Consider the following 25,802-nt stretch of genomic DNA (forward strand, 5'->3'; position numbering starts at 1 on the left):
ATTTTGGTTTTAACCCTAATCATCATCAGAAGAAGAAAAGCAAGCTCCCTGAGCCTCAATTTCTACGTTGGAAAATATGTTTTAGAACTATCTGCTTGGTTGTCAGTCTCCATTATCAGCTTCAGAGTTCCTTAAGGGCAAAGGCTTTTCTTTTTACGCATTTCTGTACCCACGTGGATATTTGCCAACTAGCACTCAATAAATGCCTGTTGGATGAATAAATGAGATTTTTGGAGTCCTCCACAGGACTTATTAGGCCAAGCGATGAATAGTTTTGCCTTTCTCCTCATCCCTTTCCGTGCCCTCATCCTTCCATCTTTCCTCCCACGACGCCCTCCAACCTTTTCCTGCTTCCCGCCTCCCGTCCCAGCCCCGCCCCTTCGCTGCGTCGCGAAGGCGGAGCGGGCCAGGCAGGCTTTACGGCATCCGCGTTGCGGCGGGGCGGGGCGCCGGGAGGCTGGCACGCTTGGCGGCAGCGGTGGGAGGCAGGCCGGCAGGCAGGCAGACGGAGTCGCAGGCGGGTGGTGGTGGCCGTGCTTGCTGGTGAGGGCGGGAGGGAGTGAGTCACTGAGCGTGTGTGAGGGAGGGAAGGAGCGAGCGAGCGGGCGGGCGAGCGAGCAACCCGCGCCGTCAGCCTGCAGCACCAGCCAGGCCCCGCCGCCGCCCCGTCGCTCCGCGCCGAGGCCGGGCCGAGCCGAGCTGGGTCGGGCCCGGGCCATGCTGCTCACCGTGTACTGTGTGCGGAGGGACCTCTCCGAGGTGACCTTTTCCCTCCAGGTCGACGCCGACTTTGAGCTGCACAACTTCCGCGCTCTGTGTGAGCTCGAGTCCGGCATTCCCGCGGCTGAGAGCCAGGTACGCTGAGCAGCGATCGGGGCCTCCCTGCGGAGCTAGCCCTCCCGCCTTGGGGCCTCACGCCCTCCCTTTGCTGCTGGTGAGGAATTGGGGGGGTGGAGGGGAAGCAGGATGGCCATTCCCAGCCCACCCCCGCATCCGGGAGAGAGCTGGAATGGGGAGCTGCCCCCACACACCCCGAGGTTGGGGTGGGGTGCTGGGGGAGGGAGCAAAGAACCTGACCGCATACGCACCCACTGCAGCCTAAGAGGCGCGTGGACTGTGGGGCGCGTACCACCTTTTGGCTCTTTGGCCCCTTCTCTAATTTCCTGAGTTTGGGGTGTCATCGCAGACCTAAGAAGAAGCCGTAGGTTTGCGAGAGTTTATACATCCTGCTTCCCCAACCAGAAATACCAGTTTAGGTCTCTGTGGTAAATGTTCACCTGCTTTTTTGGAGAGGGCTCCTGCCTAAGTAAACTTAATTTACCTTTAAATATAAAAATTTACGCTCTAAGTGAAAGGAAAAGTTTGAGACTTGCACCGTCTTGTTTTGAAGCCTTTGGAAATGCTCTTTTTCCCTGTCACATGAGTTTCTGGTTAAATTATTTTTTTTAAGTAATTATTAGTTCACCTGAACTATTTCTCTGGTCTCTTCCCCCGTAGTGCGTCAAGATCCCTTTCTTTTAGATCCCAGTTCAGAGTCTGGGTGAGTTCAAAGCTCAGTACTTATTGAGGATAATAGCTTTAAAATGGGCCTCAGTGTGACTGGGTTGTTTCATTTCCCTTACCCTGCTGGAAAGAAATTCGGCTGCTCCTACATTTTAAGTAAGCAAAGTAATTTCTTCTCAGAAAATGTGTGGGGTCTGCCACCAAACAGAATTGATGACTATAACTCCGTGGCCGTCACACTAAAACATCTAAATCCTGAATTGATAAGTGGACCTTGAAGGACATAGTCTAAACATTAGTAAAATTATAGAAGTCGTCCAAGGCCCCAGAAGGTAAATCTTGATTTCCTACTGCAGTTATGAAATAGTTCCAAAAACTTTTGCCTCATTACAGCTTGTTCTGCCCTGTGTTATGGTAAACAAATGTGTCAATATTTTGTTCAGAAGTAAGTATGATTCCTTTACACTTTGAACTTTAGAATGTTGGCATAAGCTGAGTATCAGGAAAGACTTTATTTTGGGTCACAGGATGTCACTCAAATTGACATTCTGGCAAAATATACAAAGATATTGGTAAAAGGGATTTCTTAGAACTTCTGTAAAGGCATCCAGAAAAACTCAGGATCCAGTTCCTGTCTGTGAATCCCTCAGCTACAGAGCTATAAAACAACAGTTTAAGTGGGGAGGGAAAATCAACTCAGAATTTTTAAGGTGGCTTTTTCAGTTGTTCTCTTCCCTCTGGCTGTTCTTTTTACCCTGCTTACAATCACCAGTTAGTAAGTGGACTAAAAAAATGTAAATTGATTTTGTTGTTGGGCCTTAGAGAAGACAAAGATTGTGATTTCTGTATTCCTGCACTTTTTGAAATCGCTGTAGCCAAAAATGTAAATAAAGAGAGGGTTAGAGTCAAAGACGATTAATTGTATGGTCAAGGCACGCACTGTCCTGCCAGCGTGGCAGGTTTGAAATACCTTGCTAATTGAACGTTTAGGCTAACTCCAAATTCTTTCTTATTCATCGTCAGTGTTTTGGCATTTACTTCCTTCCCAAGCCAAATTAGCATATGGAAACCTGGGCTCCGACTGGTGTTAAGCCTGTCTTAAGTAGCCAGTAAACAACTCCTGTTTTTCAAGTTTCTTCTGTTGGCTCCATTGTAACCTAACACAGTGTCTATTTTAGGATGTCTGGTGGTCGGTTGTCTTTCAGTTGCTTGCCCATCAGGCAGGAACAGGATCCACCCTAGACATTTGAGTCATTTCCTTTCACCAAATCATAATAGTAAACATCATTGTAGTTTTTGTACACATATATATCATTTTCACTTCCTTGGCGTATTCCCTTCCACTGCGTTACCTCCCAGGGTTCTCCCCTGTTTCTCACCCCCCACTCCCTCTCAGAGTTCTCCTGGTCTCTTTACCTTTACTGTCCTTATTTACCTTCTCTGTTCTCATTCCTTCACCTCCATTTCTGATGCCGTTTCTAAAGGGATTTTTTTTTTCTTGTTCCTGACTATTTCTTCCTGTCACTGTGTTTTCAGACCACTGGTCTGCAAACATTTTTGCTTACTTATCCTTCTAAGTAAAATGTTTTGAAATATTCATCTTTGTGATACATATAATTAATATATATGAACTAGTGGTATATGCATAATATAAATGCATGTATATTACATGTATGGATATATAATAGCTGTAAACATCAGTTACATACATGAAGTAATACGTTAGGTACAGTATAAACAGGCCCAGGATAGAATTTAAGGAAGGATAAACTTCCTTAAAATGGAAATGAAAATTCTAATATTTTCTATTTTCTTCCTGCATCCTTGAAGAACTATCTTGAATGTCTGACCCACATTAAAGATCACTGGTTTATATTTCAGTTTTTCAAGATTGGCATGGATTGTGCATGAGGGTACAATGGGAAAAGGTGTTCATTTTTAACAGCTCTAGTCATTGTAATAGTTATAATGCAGTGATAACAAATTTAGAATAGACACAATCTCTACATGTGATTAAAGCTGGGCATGTTCCATCTCTTAACACAAGTGTGGGCTTGGAAGCCAGGCATGGCCCTGTTTGATGCTTTGATGCAGACTTGGCTGGAGAAATTTCAAACAATTATAGGAACTTAACTTCACTTGCAATTAATATCTTTGCATTTTTGAAACATTGTTATAATTTACCCCTGTAGGTGGCATGTGGTTAACAAAAAAAAAGTGTGCAAGGTGTGTTAAGTACTCTCAAATGAAAGGCATATTTAAATACCAAATAATAGCAGTAACTGTATGATCCTGGAAATGAAGCTGCACACAGCATGTTCTGTGGTTTGTAAAACACTATTTTAAACCAACAGAAACTGAAAATTGCTTTTGTAGCTGATTTTGGCATGCTTGTTTTCACAGGTAGTTTTCATATATTTCTTTTCTGTTAAATACTACATGTTCATTACTTGTAACATACACAAAAGGAGAAAGAAGAACACTATTATTTATTACCTAATAACTCAGATAGCTGCAGTTTACATCGTAGTATATTTTTTCCTAAGCTTTTTTCTTCTTATAGTTAAAATATATCTTTTAAACATGTGGCCTGAACTATAGTAAACAGTTTCATCCCTTACTTTGTTTAGTCAAAGTACATTGTCAACATTTTCCCGTAACACTTCAATTTTTTTTCTTTCATTTTTTTTTGACTGCGCTGCACAGCGTGTGGAAGTCTTAGTTCCACAACCAGGAATTGAATCTGTGCCCCCTGCAGTGGAAGCTCAGGGTCTTAACCACTAGAATGCCAGGGAAGCTCCTCCCATTAACATTCAAATCCTCACAATTTATCATTTTAATGGCCACATAATTTATCATCATATAGATGTATTGCAATTTATTTAATAGTTTCCCTATTGCTGGGCTGGAGAAGGCAATGGTACCCCACTCCAGTACTCTTGCCTGGAAAATCCCATGGACAGAGGAGCCTGGTAGGCTGCAGTCCATGGGGTCGCTGAGGGTCGGACACGACTGAGCGACTTCACTTTCACTTTTTTCACTTTCATGCATTGGAGAAGGAAATGGCAACCCACTCCAGTGTTCTTGCCTGGAGAATCCCAGGGACGGGGGAGCCTGGTGGGCTGCTGTCTATGAGGTCACACAGAGTCGGACACGACTGAAGCGACTTAGCAGCAGTAGCAGCATTGCTGGGCATTTTAGTTGGGGGCATGTGGAACCAGTTTTGAATAACATTTCCATGGATACCTTTATTCTTAAGGCTTTGTCCCCATTTCTGATATAGGATAAATTCTTAGATATGAAATTGCCAGATTTTTGAGAGGCTCTTGGTAACTGTTGCCAAATTATCTTCCAGAACCGTTGTAAAAGTCAAGCTGACTGTTAACATTGGATAGTATGTGTAGATCACTTGGTATATAGTGCATTTTCAGTTAATAGTAGATACTATTATGAAGCTGTTCAAATTTGATTCTAAGGGTTTTGTGGCTGTTTTATGATCCTTAATGCTAGAAATGTATTGTTATGATACCTGTTGATTGATTGAAGTTGCTCATTCAGAGACCTGGAAACTTGACATCCTACTTAAAGGTTCTGGAGTCATATTAATTAGTCTATCACTGAATGTTGGCTAAGATGAGAATTCAATCTCCAGGGTGTCTACGCTGGAGCAAGTACTAAGAGTTGTGCCAGTTTTGGAGATTAAGGCTTGTAGTTGTATAAATTTTCCTGTTGTATGTTCTTATAAATGGCAAAACTTGAATTTTGAGCCTTATAATCTTTGAGCTGCATATTATGAATGGTAGAAAGCATCACCAGTGCCATTATCAAAACTTGTTTTGACTGGTAGAAATTTGAAACCATTTATCTCCTGGAGTCTCATATTAAGTTGAAAAATCATTCAGACTTATTCTGGGACATTGGTTACAGAATAATTGTTTCTTAGATTCTTAAGCCTGTTTTAACAACAACAATAACAACAACAAAAGTTCTTTGTGGCAGTTATAATTTCAACTGAGCTGCTATCTCATCTGTGCCCTTGGACTAGAATGGTATACATCTGCTGCTTCGTCAGTATGGAGAATGTTTGCTCCTTACCCACATTCTCCAGTCTAGTGTTTTTAGGAAATTGGAGCAGATAGCAGTCTTCCATATTTCATGTACACGTTTGAGGGTAGTGACTACCTGGTTCTTACATTCTTATTGTTAGATTAGGCCACCTGCTTCTTAAATTATGTTGTCCACTGAGGAAAAACTGTTTAGCTAAACAGTGATGGATTGATGTATGGCACTGTAAAATGGGAATCCAAAGAGTGAGGAGTTGCCAGTGCTCCTTTCTTCCTGTTCAGGGCAAGGGGTGCATTGGACAATGGATGTGTTTTGATCCTCTGGTGAGTAGAGGCCTTTACTGGTGCGTGTGTACGCGCTCAGTTGTGTCCAACTCTTTGCAACCCCGTTGACTGTAGCCCGCCATGTTCCTTTGTCCATGGGATTTCCCAGGCAAGAATTCTGGAGTAGCTGCCATTCCCTCCTTCAGGGGATCTTCCCAACCAAGGGATCGAACCCACATCTCCTTTATCTCTGTGTTGGCAGGCAGATTGTTTACCACTGAGCCACCTTTAGTGGTGATGGGTGGCTTAATAGCCCTTGGAAAGGTCACCCAGCTAATTCACCAGGCCATGTTGGACTTCTGTTTGGGAAAGTTGTGTGTGGTTCTAGGGCAGAGTGTGGCTGTAAAGTCAGGCAGATGTGGTTCCAGTCCCGGTTTTCTTAATAGCCTTGGAGCCTCAGGTCACTTAACGGTATATCAAATGGGACAGTTAATGTCTGTTTCATAAGATGGTTGTGAGACTTAGGCAAGAGAATATGAGGATTAAGCGAGAAACTGTGAGAACCTAGTGAGACGCTGGCTCTGGTAGGAGCTCACCCAGTGTTAGCTGTCTGCTGTTTTAATATGGCTTTCCGTGGAGTACTTACAGCCTGAAGAAAATTCAGTAATCTTGTGGAATGGAGCATTCAGATTCTCCTGAGTTTGATTTCTTTGAGTAGATAAGTAAATGTTCTTTTATAAAAAGTGCAGTTAGAACCTGCTGACTGATCACGTGTCTCTAAATACACTGGTAGTTGAGTTTCTGACCCTGGAAAATTGAATTTCTTACCCGATAGGCCTTAGGCCACTAGTACCTCCATTATGGTTGCTTCACAAAATCGAAGCCCCTCTGCTGGAGCTGGCTGCGTAACGTTTCTCTTGGTATGCTTCTTGCTGCACACCTCAACCCAGGACACTTGTCACTTCAGATTTGTGGTGGTTTTTAAAGCAGTCCCAGAAGTCATACTATGACTCTCAGATTGTATTGCAAACCATCTGTGTTGATTCTGGTGTACTTTTACTATGAGATGCGTGCTTAAGTGGGCTTCCCAGGTGGCTCAGTAGTAAAGAATCCACCTGCCAGTGCAGGAGACGAAAGACGTGGTTTGATCCCTGGGTGGAGAAGATCCCCTGGAGTAGGAAATGGCATCCTACTCCAGTATTCTTGGAGAAGCCTGGGGCCTGTGGACACCACTGAGCAACTGAGCACAGTACACAAGGTGCTGATTAAGTAGGGGAGTGTGAATAGGTTGATAGAATAACAGTTGCGATCTGTTGTAACATGTTTAAACTTTGCATGTGAGGGTAAAAACTAACGATACTTTTTCTAGTCCTGTACAGAACTTACAAAATAGAATTCAAGCTACAAACTCTGCAAATCCTTTTTTTTTGGCTCAACCCCGGAAGTATTTGATTTTGGAAGCAACTAAATTCAGTTTCTTCTTCTATTTCTTATGTAAGTGCAGATTCTGAAAGCAGATATGGCAGATTTTTTTTTTTCCCCCCAGTTTAAATCCTCTGTTTTTCATGTTCTGTGTCAGACAGTTTTGCTGTGACAGCTATGAGGATATGTGAGGAAACACTGTAAAATGGTAGTATAGCAGAAAGACGGGGAAGGGACAGCTGTGTGTAGGTATGATTATCTAGCCCCAGCTACATGCTTGACAAATGGAAAATGTGAAGCCCAGACCAGTTGAGTGATGGGGGCCTCGTCAGAGTCAGGACAGAACGCAGGTTCCTCAGTTTACCAGTGGCCTCCTGGAAAGTGAATCATTAGCGAGAAAACCATTCAGAGCCTCTGTTTATTCTGAATACCTCTCTACGGAGTAGGTCATAATGCAGGGTAGGCTTTCACGTTCCTTCATGGTAAAATCAGTGTGTCCGTTGTGTATCTCTTGTTCTTTTCACAGCCCGTTGTTTCATCTGTTTTTGTGCTCTCAGGCTTTCTTCAGTGTTTGATTGCACATCATACAAATATTTTTATTATTGTACATCCCTGATCCTTTTTTCCATCTGTGTTTAATTGTGCGTTCTGAATTTCTTCCGCTTTTCTCTTCTACTCATAAACATAAGAGTGATAAAAGTTTGAGGATGGTTGAAGAGAAGGAAGAACTTACTATTTGCAACCTCTCGGACTTGCCAAAGTGGAGAGGATTTAAAGGTGGACACATGAGGGGGTACTTCACTGGTGGGCCAGTGGCTAAGACTCCCAGAGCAGGAGGCCCGGCTTCAGTCCTTGGTCAGGGAACTAGATCCCATTGGTGCTGCAACTAAGACCCAGCACAACCAAATAAAAAAGAAAGAAATGGACACATGGGGATGTCATGTCTTGCAGCGTGACTGGAATTAACGCTGTATCATATTTTTGAAAGTTGCTAAGGGTAGATCTTAAAAGTTCTCATCACAAGAAGAAAATTTTTATAACTCTGTGAGGTAACAGACGTTAACGAAATATATGGTGATCATTTTACATTACATACGTATATCAAATTATCATGGTGTACAACCAGAACTAATACAGTATTGTATGTCAATTATATCTCACTAAAACTTGTGGATGGGGAGTCAACATATTATTTAATAGTTTTGTAGTTATCATCCCCAGAACAAATCATTCCCATTTCCCTCTCTGCTAAATATTAAATCTAAAATTGTCTGCCTCCCTTAGATCCATTTGTCCTTTAATTCAGCTAATACTTGGGCATTATTCCTCTTCCAGGCCCCTGTTCTAGGCAATTTGGATATGGTGAAAAAAGCAAAGTTCTTGTCCTCGGAGTATCTTACTTTTTCATGGGGCAGAGAGACCATAAAGAAATAAGTATATAATATGGGAATTGAGGGTGTGTCTTAACTAGGGTCATTAGGGAAGGACTCTGAAGGGATAAAGTTTGATCAGAAACCTTAAAAAAAACACCAACCTGGGAAAGAACATTCCTCAGGTAAAGAGAACAACAAGTGAAACAGCCTTGAGGGGGAACTTGCCGGTGTTATTTGAGGAACAGCAATCATGGTATGAGATGAGGTTGTGGGGAGCCAGGGACCAAACTGTTTGGGCCTTTACAGGAAGGATTTTGGCTTTTATTCTAGGTGTGATGGGAAATGGCTGGAGGGTTTGAGCAGGGAGTGGCATTCTCCAATGCAGAGGAAAACTGTGGTCTTTCTGTTCTGTGCTGTGTTACTTCTCAGCGCTTTATACTATTCAAATCTTTTCTGGTTGTAGATTGTCTACGCTGAAAGGCCTCTCACAGACAACCACAGATCACTGGCGTCTTACGGCTTAAAAGATGGCGACGTTGTGATTTTACGACAGAAGGAGAATGCAGACCCTCGACCTTCGGTGCAGTTCCCAAGTAAGGCAGCTTGTAGTGATTTCACAGCCCTGGCAAGCATTTAGTAGATAGCATAGTTCCAGGTCTTGGATTCGCCTTGGATTCAGACTACAAGGATACAAATCCTGACTGTGCTGCTTGCTTGCTGGGTAACTGTGGACAAGTTAACTTCTCTGAGTCCATTTCCTCACCTGTAAGACAGGTGCTGTAATTAACCACAACTCCTAGAGTTGATGGGAGAATAATGCATGTGAACCTTCAGCACAGAGCAAGCCTTCTCAGTAAACGTTAGGCTCTGTTGTTAGCAGCTGTCATTTTGTCCCGGGAAGGACTTGCGAGGCTGCAGGTGCCTGTGCTTCGTGGCGGGCTTCTGCTGCTTTGTGTCTGGCCGCCAGTGACAGGCCTTTGCTGAGCGTTTCACAGTCAGCCAGGCACTTGTGCCCACATTTCATCCCATAACTGTAATAGGAGAAAAGATATCTCTTGACGTTTCTTAACCATTAGCAGATGAAGCTCTGATTTTTAAATAATCATTTCCAAAGTTGCATAGCTAGTAAGTGACAGCACAGGATTTAAAACTTGGTGTTTTCTTCATTACTCTGAGCCTTATGAACATTAAGCAGTTGGACCACCAAGTTCTGTTTTTTTCCCACCAGCTTTGTTAATCATGAAAAAGAAACTGTTACTTGTTTTAGACACTACATCTAGAATCTGTGCATTGAGAATTAGGAAGTTTCCATGTCCTTGAAATAGTGTGCAAAGTTGTGTGTGTATCTGTGCATTTGATGAGGAGATGGTCCATAGCTTGCTTCAGATTCTCAAAGACGTTTAGGTGTCTGGGTGAGGAAAGACTCCAGTTTAGAACGCAGTGCTTCCATTCAGCCTGAAACTAGAGCTATGGGAGACCATCAAGTCCTGTTCCTTTCATTTCTGAATAATGTTATTCCCTGGGGGTTACTGTTAAACTTTAGAGAGAGAAGTGATTGAGATATGCCCGTCAGTCAAACCCAAATCTTCCTCTGGTCAATTTGGTGAAATTGTTAGTTCCGGAGATTCACTGGTTTTTTTTTTTTCCCTGACTGTGCCACAGGATCAAGAGAAGCCACTAGATGGGGGAGGGGAGGCAGTCTGGTAGACAGGTTTTTTCAAAATTTTTCTGAAGTGAGTGGACTCTCAAGATAACAGTTGAAATGAAAATTTCTTAACCCATAAGGAGGACCCACCCAACCATATATGTTTTGCTGGTTGACCTAGATTAGCTACTGCACAAAGATTATCTTATTCACTTCACTTTGTCCATTGGCTCAGAGTTCATGTGCATGTATACATACACGCACACACACTGCCCGCTGAGGTCGGTTTGACAAAAAGTGCCTAGTTGAACCCATGCTAAGAGGCTGAAACTTTACACATGGGTGTAAGCATTCCCTTTTTCTAGTTGAAGTCCAAAAGTCTTCAGGACAGCCCCAGACTTGGAACAGGTACAGTCATCAGATACATTTTAGGGTTGAAGAAACGTGGGTTCACTCAGTCTTAGCCCATCATTCTGGCTACATACTTGGGTTCTGTTTGTTTTCTTTTCCCTATTTAATAATACGGCTCTTTTTTTTTTTTTTCCAATAGCAGCTTTATTGAGATATCATTCACTACTACACAGTTCACGTGTTTAAAGGGTGCAATTCATGATTTTTAGTATATTCAGAATTGTGCATCCATCACTATGATCAGTTTTAGCACATTTTCATCATCTTTACAAAAAACTGTGTACCCATTAGCAGTCATTCCCCATCTGCCCTCACACCTCCTGCCCCTCAGCAACCATCAATCTACTTTCTGTCTCTGTATTTTCCTATTCTGGACATTTCACAAATGGAATCATACTATATGTGGGTCCTTTGGGTAAAGCTCCCTTTTATTTTTCTTTCATTTTAATAAGGTCAGCTCACCCTGGAGTATGGAACCTGGGATGTGGGCTGTGAACCTGTGAAATCTTTTGGTGTGCTCAGCACTGAGAAGCTTTGCAGTTCCTTTTCTTCTTTTTTTCTCTTTGGTGAAATGATTACACCCACTGGCTCCCCAGGGTATGAGAAGAGTTAGCAGTGATGCACAGATGAAAGCATAAATTCGAAGCACTAATATGTGTAGCACATACTTGTAGAAGTTAACATCTAACATTCATTTGATATATATAGTATTCTTTACCCAGGATGTCAGGGCTTTTTGAAGCATATGTCAAAGCAGACTAGGATTTTTCTTAAGACCTGCATTCAGATTTATGTAGTTATATTTGAGACTGACTTTGATTTTTTTTTTTTTTAAGACATGAGTAATTAAAAACTTACTATCCTGGGATATTTTATCAACCCCAAATTTGAGATCATTACCATTGTCTCCTTATCCCTACCACCTCCCAAACCCCTGTTTTTCTCTTTCTATTCTTTCCTACCTGTTCACTCTTGGACTGCAGTCTTTATATTCAAAGTCAGCGTGAGAAAGAACCAGGGAGAGGGCATTCAGAATGTCTATGGTTACTATCTACTACTAATACATACCACGTATGTGCAAATTGGCTGCTTCCTTCAAATACTTGTTCTTATGGAGTCATTTGAAGTAAACTTTGAATCAATTCTCCCCAACAGACTTACCCCGAATAGACTTCCGTAGCATAGCTGTGCCTGGCACGTCAAACACCCGGCAGCGCCAGCCACCAGGAGTGCAGCAGTCCCACTCAGCCCCTGGAGAAATAGCTTCATCTCCTCAGGGCTTGGACAATCCAGCCTTGCTCCGAGACATGTTGCTGGCCAACCCCCATGAGCTGTCCTTGCTGAAGGAACGCAATCCACCCTTGGCAGACGCTCTGCTCAGTGGAGATCTTGGTAAGCTTATAAAATTGGAAGGCCGTCAAGCTGACCTGAGGCGAATAGTTTCACAGCAAATGGGGAGAAATTCAGGCAACTGGTCTGTTCAGCCCACTGAGTCACGTGACTTCTTGAACATATCAGTTGGTCTGTGAGAGGTAAATTAGTGCTGATGTCAAAGACTGGTTAGTTGGCAATAGTGACAGAACTTTAGGGATATCAAGAATTCTGAAACCCCACTCACCCAGTCCCCTTCGTTCCTCTTTTTTTCCCCTAATTATTTCAGCAGCATATAACCCAGGTACAGATCTTTTTTAATTGAAGAATAAGTGATTTACAATATTGCTTTAGTTTCAGGTGTACAGCATAGTGATTCAAGAGATTTTAGTTTGTTTTTGTGTGGGGTTTTTTTGTTTTTTTGCAGATACTATTTATAGCCAGGTACTAGTATTTCAGTCTGTTTCGTTAGACCCTCAGTTAAACAGGGTCCAGTTAACCAGCTGATGCCAGATGAAATGATTTTAGTTCCAGCTCCGGTGGCATCAGCCTGTATGGCAGAATGCAACCCCTTTATTCCCATTCACCCCAAATTTAATGATAGTGGGGCTGTCACCAACTGTCCAAAAGTTTATTTGGAGCTGTATTTGAGCCATTCTTGTATTTAACAGAACATTCATTTTTAGTCATCTTTATGACAGTTTTCTCTGTAGATTTCTCCAGTTTTACTTCTGGGTTTTGTGAAACCCCACTGATTAAATTTTAGAACAAACAGACACTTAATGACTCATTCCTCAGTAACCATAAAGTTTAGGTAATATTTCCCTATAAAGAAATACTTAGATTTTAAGCATTCAGTTGATTGAGTTTTGACAAATTAATGTAACCAGCACCCTAGTCAAAATATAGAACATTTCTGTCACTCCTGAAAGCTCCATTATGTTTTCTTCTAAGTCAGTTTCCACCCCTTATCAGCTCCCTCTATTCTGATACTTATCATGGGTCAGTTTTTGCCTAATTTTTATTTTGATATAAATGGAATCATATCTTATGTCCTTCCTTGTGTCAAGTTTCTTTCACTCAACTTGGTGTTTTTTAGATTCATCCATGCTGTGTGTATTAGTTCATATGACCATTATCTTGGTTTCTTTAATTTCTTTTGCAGCATATCTAATTGCCAAAGACCATGATGATGGCACTTTTATATTTATGCATTTGAATATACTCACATCTAAGAAATATCAAATAAAGGTGGTTCTTGTAACATACATCTTATCTCAAGCAGTGTTTTCTCTTTACTGATTTTTCTGCTTAGAATCCATCAGGTAATACAGATAGACTAACAGTAGTTTGCTTGTAATTTATCTGCTTTAAAGCAGAGAGTATTGTAAAGGAGAAAAATCTAGAAGAGGAAAAGAGGGACGGTAATGCTCTATTTTATTTCTAGGTAATAGGATAATAAAAGTGGGGAGAGGGGAGGGGAGAGTCATTTATCTGCCACACTGAGGGTCATTCTCCACTGATTTAAATTGAAAAGTCATCATCTCTGAGATGGTGTTTGCAAATACTTTATTTCTTTACACTAAATTTAGGTAAATAGTAATCTTTGCCTCCAAGAATAGAAAATAAACGTTAATTTCTCATCTTAAATGATTTTTAGCCATCCTTTCTGCATCTTTTACAGTTGTATCTTGAGAAATTGTTTGATATGGAAAAGTACTAATAAAGAAAATATAATGATTCTTAAGATCACCACCACCACCCCCACCCCATTCTTGCAGAGAGATTTTCTAGGGTCCTGGTGGAGCAGCAACAGGACCGAGCCCGGAGAGAGCAAGAAAGGATTCGTCTCTTTTCTGCGGACCCTTTTGATCTTGAAGCTCAGGCAAAGATAGAAGAAGATATAAGGTAATAACTCCTTCGCCCAAAGAGCAAGATTTAGAGAATCCAGATTTCCCAAACTGCAGGTGATCTTATATTCTTTGGGCATCTGCTTTGAGGTGGATTCCTTATTTGCATTTATGTAAAACCTACTGAAACAGTAGGTTCAGTCTTCTGGTTTATTCTCTCTTCCGTTTTCCTCGCGTTTTGATTCAACATTACAAAGGTGCAGCTACCTGACTTAATGACTTTCTCTTCTAAAATTTTAATAAAGATTCCCTGACTTGGAGACTTCCTAGAGGTCCTGGGGTTAAGACCCAGCACTTCCACCACAGGAGGCAAAGGTTTACTCCCTGGTCGAGGAACTAAGATCTTGCATGCTGCACGCAGCACTGAAAGCATAAAAAAGACTGCCCGTCTAACCCACAGCATGTTATTAAGGCAACTCCAGGTTGATGCTCCCAGGGCTGTGCAGAAGTCCTCAGTTTGGTGAAACTAGTGGGCTGGCTACTCAAGCTCATTGGGCGCTCCTCAAACATAACACGCAAGCTCTGATTAAATCCAGGACTTGGACGTGATTGGATTAGAGGGAACTGTGCAAAGAGAAACCTTACTGTCCTAAGTCTTTTTTCCGTCCACAGCTCTTGTGCCGGCCTCAGCAGATAAAATGATGGCAGGACTCGTTCCAGCTCCAGGTTCTCTGATGCTGTGGTTCTAATCTGGGGCAACATTAAAGTCATAGAGAAGTTCCTAAAAATGCAGATGCTTGGGCTTTACTCCCCAATCTGATGAATCAGCATCTTAAGTGTGGGACCTAAACAGGACCAAGGATGCTATCGCCCACCTTGGTCCCCTTCCTGGTCTCAAGCAGGGTACAGTTCAGTCAGTCCCTTAGAATAAAAGAACAGCTGCTTTCTCCCATCCCAGATTCAGTTTTTATTGCTAATTGAAGGCCATAGTATGACTAAGAACAGTGTAACTGTAATAGGACTACTGTTAGGGGCCTGATCATCATCTTTGGTTACTTAAAAGAAGCCTGACTTGGTCATTGTCAGCTTGGAAGTCAAATAAAGGTTTTCTTATTTCTCTGAGTACCTTTGAAATCAAAGAAATGTAAATATGCCAGAATCAGTTGACAGCCCTAAGCCATTCCCTTCTGTTCTTGTTTGTATAAGCCTTCCCATTAATTGTATCAGATACTATCAACTATTTCACGAATTAAATCTGTGCAGAGAAATGGCGAGATAGTTGTGTTTTCTGAACTAGACCACATTGCAGCTGTGAGGGAACCTGACATAACTCTTCTCAGGGACAGTTGTATTCAAGCCGGAAAAGTGGGGGTGAGGGCGGAGAGTGAGGAGCATCATAGCCAAACCATGACATGGAACTGTTGGAAGAGAAGTGAAATGAGGCACATTCACACGGCTCCTGTTTCTTCCCAGGGGGAGGTAGAGGAACTGGGACCAAGCATGTATTCTTTTAAAGGAGAAAACCTTGTGTCCGTGAAGTGACACAGAGCCTAGGGTAGCCAAAGTAACAAGTATTATTTCAGGCAGTTTTTTTGTTGAAACTTAGCTTGGTTAGAGTCAATGTAAAGTTAGGAGTGCCCAGCTAATTTTAGGGGTTTTTTTGTTTGGTTGTTTTTTTTTAATCGGGTATAATTACTTTACAATGTTGTTTTAGTTTCCACTGTACAACGAAGCAAATCAGCTGTATGTATACATATATCCCTTCCCTCTTGGACCTCCCTCCCTCCTACCCTTCCCTCCCCTCTAGGTCACCACAGAGCACTGAGCTGAGCTCCCTGCACTATACAGCAGGTTTCCAGCAGGTTCCCACTAGCTGTATGTTTTACACATGGCAGTACACAGATGTCAATCCCAATGTCCCAGGTCCTCCCACCCTCCCCTTCCCCTGCTGTGTCCACATGTTCATTCTCTACATCTGTGTCTTTATACTTGCCCTGCAAATAGGTTCATCTGTACCATTTTTCTGAATTTCACATATATGTATTAATAAGATAATAAATTTAGTTATGTGACCTAGGAGAAAAGCTATGTAACTGTATTAAATGCCTATGGCAGTTTAATTTGGTGTGCTACACCTGTGGTCACACAGGGTACATGTCCATTGAGGTATATAGTAGCTTTCCTATTTGCCTGACTAAACAAGTTTACTTTGACTTTCTGAGAAGTTTAATATGTTATTACAGACTGTCTGGTAAAACCGTCAATGCGAGTAAGCTAGAGTATTATTTCAAAAGGGACAAGCACTGCAGTCTAGAATGTTCACGCATGCTCAGTCACTTAGTCGAGTCTGACTCGTGTGACCACACGGACTATAGCCGGCTAAGCTCCTCTGTCCATGGCATTTCCCAGGCAAAAATACTGGAGTGAGTTGCTATTTCCTCCTCCGGGGAATATTCCCAACCCAAGGATCGAACCCTTGTCTTCGGTGGCTCATGCATTGGCTGGTGTTTTCTTTACCACTGAGCCCCCTGGGAAGCACAGTCAAGAATAGAGGTCAGCAGACTTTTTCCATGAGGAGCCAGATAGTAAGTATTTTAGGTTTTGCAGCCCATGCAGTCTGTGTCAGGAGCACGCAGTTCTGCCAGTGCAGTATGAAAGGAGCTGTGTATAATAGGACAGTATGTAAATAAATAGTGTGATTGTGTTCCCACATCCCACAGAGACAGTAGGCTGGGGACTTCCTGGTGGTCCAGTGGTTAAGACTTCACCTTCCCGTGCAGGGGGTGCAGGTTCAGTCCCTGATTAGGAAGCTAAGATCCCACATGCCTTGGGGTCAAAAAAATGAAACATAAAACAGAGACAGTGTTGTAGCAAATTCAATACAAAAAACTTTAAAAATGATCCACATCAAAAAACTTAAAAAAAAGAGCTGGGAATGAAGACCTTAGATGTTGAGTAAGCTGGAACTCCTTCTTACGTGCTTTTCTCCTGTTAGAATGCATTCCATTTTTGAAGAAATGTTTTGATGGACTAGGTGAAATACGATTTGTACAGGTGTGTATAGTTTTCTAACAGGTACCCAAGTAGGTAGATATTTCTGAGCGTCTGCCCTTAGCCTTGTATGCTAGGTGCTTTATAGCTCTCAGCAGTCCTGCAGTAGGAAGCATTGTCCTCGTTTCACAGATTAGAAACCCGGACTTGGAAATTAAGCAGCAGATGCGATTCAAGCAGTTGAAAAACCTGTATATTATATTTGTGAACTATTTTTTATGCAGTGGATGTAGGAAACGTACCCAGATACCCAGTAAACCCTCAGTTTAAATTGGAACATTGGTAAAATTCTAACCTACAGGATGAAGCAGGTTGTGACCCTTGCTTACCAGTTTATTTTCCTGTTTCTGAAACTTGTAAAGGAAACAAAATTGTTTTTACCTGAAGGTAATTTGTATGCCTTTAGATTTTCTGCCAATGATGTATCTCACTTCCTCCTACTAGATCACATATTTCAGGGTAAAGCACCAATTGTCATTTCTGTGACTCAGCCTCTATAGTTGGAGCATATGATATGTACAAATGTTTTTAATACTGTGACTTTGAAACAGATTTGTCTTCATGGAAACAATGCGATTAGTATACCTGGTTTTGGTTTGTTACAGGCAACAGAACATTGAGGAAAACATGACAATAGCCATGGAAGAGGCTCCAGAAAGTTTTGGCCAAGTAGTGATGCTTTATATTAACTGCAAAGTGAATGGACATCCTGTGAAAGCCTTTGTTGACTCAGGTGCCGTCTCTGTCTTTTGTTTCTTTGTCTCTACATCCAGCATTCTGACTAAACACAGGGAGAAGGGGAGACTGGTGTCTGTATTCCTTTGGATACCTAACTAACAAGCCCAAGGGCTTTTGTTTCACTTGCCAATTTTTCCTTTGTAGTAGGTTTCTCTTTAATTATTTCTTAACCAGTTTGGTATTTTTCAGTGTCTTCTTTATCTTCCTACCTTCCCGTACTTGGCATCCTAATTTGTAGGATGCCTCTGTAAAAATCTGGGGAGTAACTGGGTTTAAAATAAGGAACTATAAGGAGATATGTAGAGGTCACACAGATATTTGGGCTTAGTCTGTGTGCCAGCACTTTACTGTGAGCTGTGAGGAATGTAAGGGTGTATGGGGCATGGCTCTTTCCCTTAAAGATCTTAATAGCCAGGTCAGGAGCAAAGAGTTCCCCACTTGAGGATTCAGGTACTGCCTGAACTAAGTGGCACCTTTTCTCTCAGTAACAACTCATTGCTTTTCAGTCAGACCGCACGGTGGAGTAGCACCGTGTGTGTGTCACGTGGTCTTCTGCCCTCATTCTGAGAGATAGGCTATGTTCTTAGCATAGTAAAAACCCTGCTCAAGTAGGTTTTCCTCCACTTGTTCATCCACAAAATATCTGAACATGTGCTAGGCTTCAGATGCATACCTTTGAATCTGCTGATTATTCAGTTTTTAAAATGTTTATGAAGTGCTGAGTGCTTGGGGGTAAGACTGGAGTTTCATAGGGCTCCTATAAGTGAGAGACAAATTACTAAGGGGCCCTGAGATAACACTTGGCATTTATTGAGCCCCTACGATGTGCCATGCACCATGCTGGGTGCTTAACGTATATCATCTTCCATTGTGTTTAATCCTCATTACGCCTATGAACTGTGTTCTGTTACCCCTGTTTTATAGATAAGGAAACTTGTAGACAAAGACAGGTGAAGCCAGTCTTCAGGTGTACATGGTTCATGAGTAATAGGCTTTGGGTAAAGCCCCAGATCTACCTGAAGCCAGAACTCTTAACCACTGTGCAAAAATTGAATGCATCTTGAATGAGCATAAAGACCACATTCACACTCTGACTGAGGTGCTCAGGTGTTGCTTCTCCAAAGAGAGACCCTTTGAACTGAGCTGTTTCCATGGGTAGAGAGAGGATCGGGACTTTGCTGAGCCTTGAGAAAAGGCAGGAGAGCGGTGAAAGGGACCCTTGTCATTTTGAGTTTGCAGACTTTACATCAGTAACTAGCTTTTGTGGAGTGAGGAAGGAGGGAAAAAAAAGAATTGCCTTCCTAAAATTCCTTTTTCTTCATGATTTCTGGACCTTCTTGATGCTAACATTCCTCGAATGCCAAAGAACTTTTAAGTGCCCATAAAGTGTAAGTTATCTTGAGTAATATGAACAGAAAATTCCACGGACTGAGGAGCCTGGTAGGCTACAGTCCGTGGGGTCACAAAGAGTCGGACATGACTGAGTGACTTCACACAATATGAACAGAAAGTGTTGGAATTGAGTGAGAGGAGAGATCACTGGGACAGGACAGTCAGCTGGGCAGGTGGGTCTTGAGCTGGGCCTTAAAGCATCAGTGGAATTCAGAGGAAGTGAAAGGAAAGGAGAGGGAACTGCACAGGAGGGTCAGACTGAGTAAGAGGCAGAGGAGACATTCCTCCTGGTAGCGTGGAAGGTTTAGGAGTCAGGCTGTAAGGCTGGTGTCCGAATCTGTCCAGGCTGCTGTAACGGATACTGTAGACAGGGTGGCTTGTAAACAACACTGTTTTATATCTCATTTCTGGAGGCTGAGAGGTTTGGCTGGCAGATACCGTGCCTGATTCCTAGTTCATAGATGACCATCTTCTCCCTGTGTCCTCACATGGTGGAAGGGGATGAGGGAGCTCTCTGGGGGCTCCTTTATAAAGGCACTGAATCCCATTCATGAGGACTCCACACTCATGACCTAATCACCTCCCAAAGCCCCACTTGCTAATATGGTCACATTGGGAATTAGGTTTTAACATGAGTTTTGGAAGAAGGCATTCAATCTGTAGCAGCTTGATATAATTGGACCAGGGTAAGGTGGGATCTAAGGCTGTGGTGATGTGGTTTAAAGCTGATGTTTTAAAGATCTTTGATCTTTGAGCAGATTAATATGTGATCTGAAGGAGGTAGTATTTTAAGAAGATTGAAAGAATTGACAGTTCTGGAGTAGTCTGTACCCCTCAGGATCAGAACTATTTCCTTGCTTTAAATTATACCCTTACAGAGTGATTTGGAAACCAGAGAAATTGTCCACTAGCTAGAGGGCTAGAGTGTGAGCTAGGGTGATGGCTATGGTTAGAAGAAGAAAGGTCAGAAATTGCCCAGAACTTATTAACAGGGCTGGAGCTCAGTTTTAGAGTGAGGAGAAGACTGTAAGAAGAGGGGTTGAAAGTGAACATTGGCTCCTTTTTATGATTGTAAGAAAAAGAATTCCATTGGCCAGGAGAGAAATCCAAAGAGAGAATTATTTGGGGAGAAAGAGGATTATACCTAGTGGTTTTGTGAAAGCCAGGTCCACCACACAGGGAGGCGGAACCAGGTTCTCTGGGAGAGATGAGGACCCTAGAGAAAGATGAGAGAAGTGTCCGTGTTCTGCTTAGGCTCACTCCAGCCTCCAGCTGTGTGGATGAGTGTATAGCCAGGAGAGAAGAGAAAAGGCCTCAATGCCCTCTTCCTCATGGGAAAGAGGGTCTAATTGTTGGAGCAGAGAATGGAGAGTTCATGAGAGACTACATGATGTATTTTTTAACTGGTCAATTAGAGTGTCTCAGAGTTTGAAGTAAAAATAACTTGGTAAGATGTTTAGAGATACTCAGTGAAAACTGATCCAAGAGTGCAGCCAGTGCTTGAGTGTTTCCATCTGTAGACATAGTCTGACTTTTTGGAAATCCTTTCCAAGTATATTTGGTTTCTATCTTTAAAGTTTAAAAATGTCATATAATTATTATATTTAAACAATACTATTTCCCTCAACAACAAGTTTCCACACCATGGTTCAGATGACAGTGTGAAACTGAAAGTTGAGCTAAGTGTGGCATGAAGCCTGCTAGGTAGGGAGGATTTCATACTGACAGAAGCCTGGGAGTAGACCTTTCTGCCCTCTTCTTAGTGCTGCATTTTCCCCTCTTCCCACACATGAGGATTTGGTCTTTCTTATCTGATGTTTTCCCCCTCCTCCAGGTGCCCAGATGACTATTATGAGCCAAGCTTGTGCAGAAAGGTGTAATATAATGAGGCTGGTAGACCGTCGGTGGGCAGGAATCGCCAAAGGAGTGGGCACTCAGAAGATCATTGGAAGGGTACATCTAGGTGAGTGAAGGGTGCTGGGGGTCTTTGTAGTGTAGTAGACTTTAAAAATTCCTTTTGGACAGGGGCGTCTGATCCAGCACGCCTAATCCTTAGAATTTTAGATCCTGTATGTTATCGGAATTACACATGTAACATCAGTTCAGCTGGTTACAAAAAAGAAACCACTAGTCCCCTATGTACTTCTTTTATGTCCTGCTCTTCAGAGATAATCCCTTTCCATTGTTTTAGCTGATTTCTTTTGGGGTTACCTCCATTTTTCTAAATAATATGATTTCAGTGCTATACTGACATGACTATGTAAGTACCATTGAGAGCTAAGCCGTTTAGTTGAAAAAGATTGTTTTTCCTTTCATGTCTAGTGTATTTTCTCAGAATTAGTAGTTGTCCTGCCTGTGAATGTGTGTCATTGGTTTTTTTATGTTACTCATCCCTAAACATTTACTAGTGTGTAAATCTCCTTTACACATGTCACCCTGTTGAAGAGGTTTCTTTCAGCCTAGCCTGGTGGTTCAGGGCTGTTTCATAGCTGCTGTTTCGGAATCTGGGTCCTGAAGGGTACCTTTTGCTTCAGTCTTAACCCTGGATAATATGGATCCCATACTTTTTTTGGGGGGGGGGCACACCTCAGTTTATTAAAGTACATCTTCCAATAACTTCCTGAGAAAAAGGGCACAGGAATAAAGTGGGTCCTTAAATATCAGAGCATTATCTTTCTCTACATTCTACCAGGCTAAGTTGGAAATCACTTTCCTTCATGATTTTTATCGGTGTTGCTTTGGAGAAGCTGGCTGCTATTCTAACTCTTGATCATTTACATGTGAGATTTCTCTTCCATTTCTGAAGCTTATAGATCTTCTCTTTGACCTCAGTGTTTTAAAATTTCACAATGAAAAAAATAAAATTTCACAATGATGTACTTGGATGTAGATCTCTTTTCATCTACTGTGCTAGATAACCTTTCAGTCTGGACAAATGGTTCTGATTTCCTCCCCTCTGGGATATCTGATATTCAAGTAGAATAATCTACTATCATGGACTTGTCCTCTAGTTTTATTTTCTTTCATTGTGTTTGGGGAAAGAAAACAAGATTTCTTCAACTTTGCCTTCTAACCTTTATGTTTGGTATGGTTTTCTTTCATGTTAGATGGTTTTCTTAAATCTCTGGTGATCCTTGGCATCTGCTCATGTTGAAGAATGAGACACCAGAAGGCTGTTAGGAAGATTAGTTGGGTGGGCAGCCCTGGTTGGTTGTGGGTAATCTGTAATGGGATGGAGAAAAAGGCTAGTCTCAGTAAGCTCCCACTTAACCCGCCTTCTCCCCACCCACCTCAGTTTTCAGTTTGGTGCTTTTTGTTGTATCTCTGTCTTCCTCTATGCCCACCTCTATTACAAGAGCCTCTGGTTCACCCTCTTAAGAAAATAAACCTCTAGTCCGCTATTGAGGGGAGGTGAGTAGTCACCTGGCTGAGTAGAGTGTGGGAGGGGAGCCCCAAGGTCCGTCTGTGCTGCCATAGACCTGCAGCCGGTGCTCCTGCTTGGGGCTCACTCCACCCCTGTTGGCAGAGGTATTTGTTTCAACCAGCTCATCAGCTTCTTGAGAGTTCTGTGATGTTAGAAAGGGTTGCTTCTTAGTTTCTTACTGTAATCTGCTTTCTAGTTCCAGAATTGTGTTTCATTTGTCTCTCCCATTGTGTTTGGCTTAAGTGATTTGTGCCTTTAAAAAGAAAAAATGACTTTTTATTGTGGCTTTTTTTACGAGTAAATTGAGTTAAGTAAGTTATGTTCAGTCCTTTCTCTTTAATCAGAATTGTTCTTTTTTTGTTGTTTTATTTCTTTTCGTTATCCATGTAAATGCTCATTATAGAGAATTTCAAAGCATAGATGTGAAAAGAAGTGAAAAATAATTCTTTTAAGTGAGACTCAGTAGGAGCATCCAGACATAACTCTTTCTGGCATCTTTTTCTTGTAAACGGTGATCATGTAATATGTTGAATTTTATACTTCCTTTTTAGAAAAAGTAGCATTTCCCAAATGCCAGTATAAATTTCATAAGCATCATTTAAATAAATGCATAGCATTCTGTTGTATGGGTTTAGTGGTCAATCTTTGGAGTATATTTTCCCCCGAATATTTTGTCATCATAACATGGACATGCATTTTTGTTTAGTTTTGATCCCTGCCACCCCCTTAGTTAAGATTTCCCCTCAGTGAAACTACTAAATTCAAGATGGTGAATACCTTTTAAAGCTCTTGATGTTGTTAACTGTTACTAATCTGATTTCTCCAGCACTAATTGAATATTCATCTTAATATCCTTATACAATCAAGTATTATTAGTTTTTGTAGATAAACAAGTGGTTTTTTATTTTAACTGTAAGTTACTTTTCTTTCATTGCAAGTGATAGTTTTTCTACCCTTTTTCCTTTTCATATTTCTCTTTCATTTTTCCTATTTTAATACATTTGTCTATTAGTCTCCATGTTTTCTATTATTGATTTCTGTAGAATAAGGATAGTTTAATACCTTATCCTTCTATACTTTCTTACACACAGTAGGACTGAAATTGGGGAAGAATACCACAAACCAGTTGCTTCAGAGTCTGAATTCTTACTGTTTTAAGGTTTTAGTGAGAAGATAATAGGGAACAAAATAAGTACCAGTCTCTTGTGTCCTTTTGGTTGGAGAACTTGTACCGTTTTGCAACTTTGGCTATGATAGGTGTCAAGAAAACCTTATAGCAATAAGGGAAGTCTAAATAAAGGAAAGATAGAACATGAACAGGAAGGTTCAATGTGTTGAAGGTGCTACTTCTCCCACATTTGTCAACAGAAACATTGTAATACGTTCAAAACTCCAATAAATTGTTCTTGTGTGTGTGTGTGAGACTTGATGCGTTAATTTTAAATTTTATGTAGGCCCTTTGTGGTAGGAGTAATCAGGATACACTGGAATAACTTCTCCTGCTAGATATCATTATTATATCTGGTATTATTATTTAACTTATATGTTGAGTATATCATATGAAATGCTGGGCTGGATGAAGCACAAGCTGGAATCCAGATTCCCAGGAGAAATGCCAATAACTTTAGTCATATGTAAATGACATGACCCTAATGTTAGAAAGCGAAGTGGAACTAAAGAGCCTCTTGATGAAAGTGAAAGAGAAGAGTGAAAAGCCTGGCTTAAAACTCAACATTCAAAAAATGAAGATCATGGCATCCAATCCCATCACTTCATGGCAAATAGGTGGGGAGACAACGACAGACTTTATTTTTTTGGGCTCCAAAATCACTGCAGATGGTGACTGCAGCCATGAAATTAAAAGACTCTTGCTCCTTGGAAGAAAAACTGTGACTAACCTAGACAGCATATTAAAAAGCAGAGCAATTTCTTAGCCGACAAAGGTCCATCTAGTCAAAGCTATGGTTTTTCCAGTAGTCATGTATGGATGTGAGAGTTGGACCATAAAGAAGGCTGAGCACCGAAGAATTGTTGCTTTTGAATTGTGGTATTGGAGAAGACTCTCAAGAGTCCTTGGACTGCAAGGAGATCCAACCAGTCAACCCTACGGGAAATCAATCCTGAATATTCATTGGAAGGACTGATGCTGAAGCTGAAGCGCCAGTACTCTGGCCACCTGATGTGAAGAGCTGACTCACGCTGGGAAAGATTGAAGGCAGGAGGAGAAGGGGACGACAGAGGATGAGATGGTTGGATGGCATCACCAACATGATGGGTGTGAGTTTGAGTAAGCTCCGGGAGATAGTGAAGGACAGGGAAGCCTGGCATGTTGCAGTCATGGGGTTGCAAAGAGTCAGACATGACTGAGCGACTGAACAAACAGCTAGATATCAAGACCAAAAGACTAGAACAGGAACAGACCCATGCTTATGTGAACCTTGATAAATGACAGGAAATCTTATAGAGCAGTGGGGAGGTGTCGGGAAATGTGCTCAGAGAATTGGGGATCTGTGTGGAAAAAGGGACAGTTGACAATTGGACCCTGTCTCACGTAACATAGAAAAGTCAACTCAAGGTTGACGAAAGACCTGGATGTGTGAGGCAACATTGAAGCTTTTATTTTTTTTTTAATTTATTTATTTATTTTACATTGAAGCTTTTAGAGGAAAATATAGGTGAATGTTTTATGTAGGGAAGGGTTTCTTTAAAAGATAAGGAAGTTATTTGATAAATATAGCCAATTAAGATTAAGAACTTTTCATCAAACAAAGAAAATGAACAAATAAACTAGGAAAGAACTTAGTAACATACATAACTAATAAAAGATTCATACTTAGAATTATGCATATTCTGTGTGTTTATATATCCTCCAACTCAGAGTGGTATATAAAAAATTACAGAAACATTGAATAAGCACTTCAAGAGGAAACTCAAATGGTTAGTGTGTAAAAATTGCTTTATCTCATTAATCAGGGAAATAGAGAATTACTTGCCATATTTTAGATCGAATAATATTGAGTGTTGGGAGAAGGTGGAACAGTGGCACCTTTCCAAAACCACCGGAAACATTTTGTAAAATAATTCAGTATCAAGTAGAGCTGAACCTAATATATCCCCTAAAACCGTGTATGTTTTTAGAGTATACCAGTGAGACGCTCATGGCATGCCAGGAGACAAGCGCAAGAATACTTATGTTAGCATTGTTTATAGCAGGAGAAACTGGAAGCAGCCTGGAAGTTCATAGCACCAAAATGGATAAATCAGTGGTGGTGTCTTTTAGACATTACAGTGCTT

The 25,802-nt window shown here is 41.5% G+C and overlaps 1 protein-coding gene across 3 annotated transcripts in view; it reads left to right on the forward strand.

Annotated features, from left to right (window-relative positions):
- Window positions 1-511: 511 nt before the first annotated feature.
- The window catches only part of DDI2 (DNA damage inducible 1 homolog 2), a 43,380-nt gene continuing 18,089 nt past the window's right edge, over window positions 512-25,802 (forward strand). Inside the window, exons 1-6 of one of the 3 annotated variants that reach the window (XM_005888876.2) lie at window positions 512-855; window positions 9,090-9,219; window positions 11,838-12,074; window positions 13,835-13,961; window positions 17,560-17,687; window positions 20,919-21,047. In XM_005888876.2, coding sequence (XP_005888938.1) covers window positions 718-855; window positions 9,090-9,219; window positions 11,838-12,074; window positions 13,835-13,961; window positions 17,560-17,687; window positions 20,919-21,047 — 889 coding nt within the window. In that variant the 5' untranslated portion in view covers window positions 512-717. Of the gene's footprint in view, window positions 856-9,089; window positions 9,220-11,837; window positions 12,075-13,834; window positions 13,962-17,559; window positions 17,688-20,918; window positions 21,048-25,802 lie in introns of those variants that run through there. The other 2 variants (XM_070384964.1, XM_070384966.1) reach the window with 2 other exon arrangements.

The sequence above is a fragment of the Bos mutus genome, chromosome 16 (assembly GCF_027580195.1).
Source record: "Bos mutus isolate GX-2022 chromosome 16, NWIPB_WYAK_1.1, whole genome shotgun sequence".
NCBI classification, from domain to species: domain Eukaryota; kingdom Metazoa; phylum Chordata; class Mammalia; order Artiodactyla; family Bovidae; genus Bos; species Bos mutus.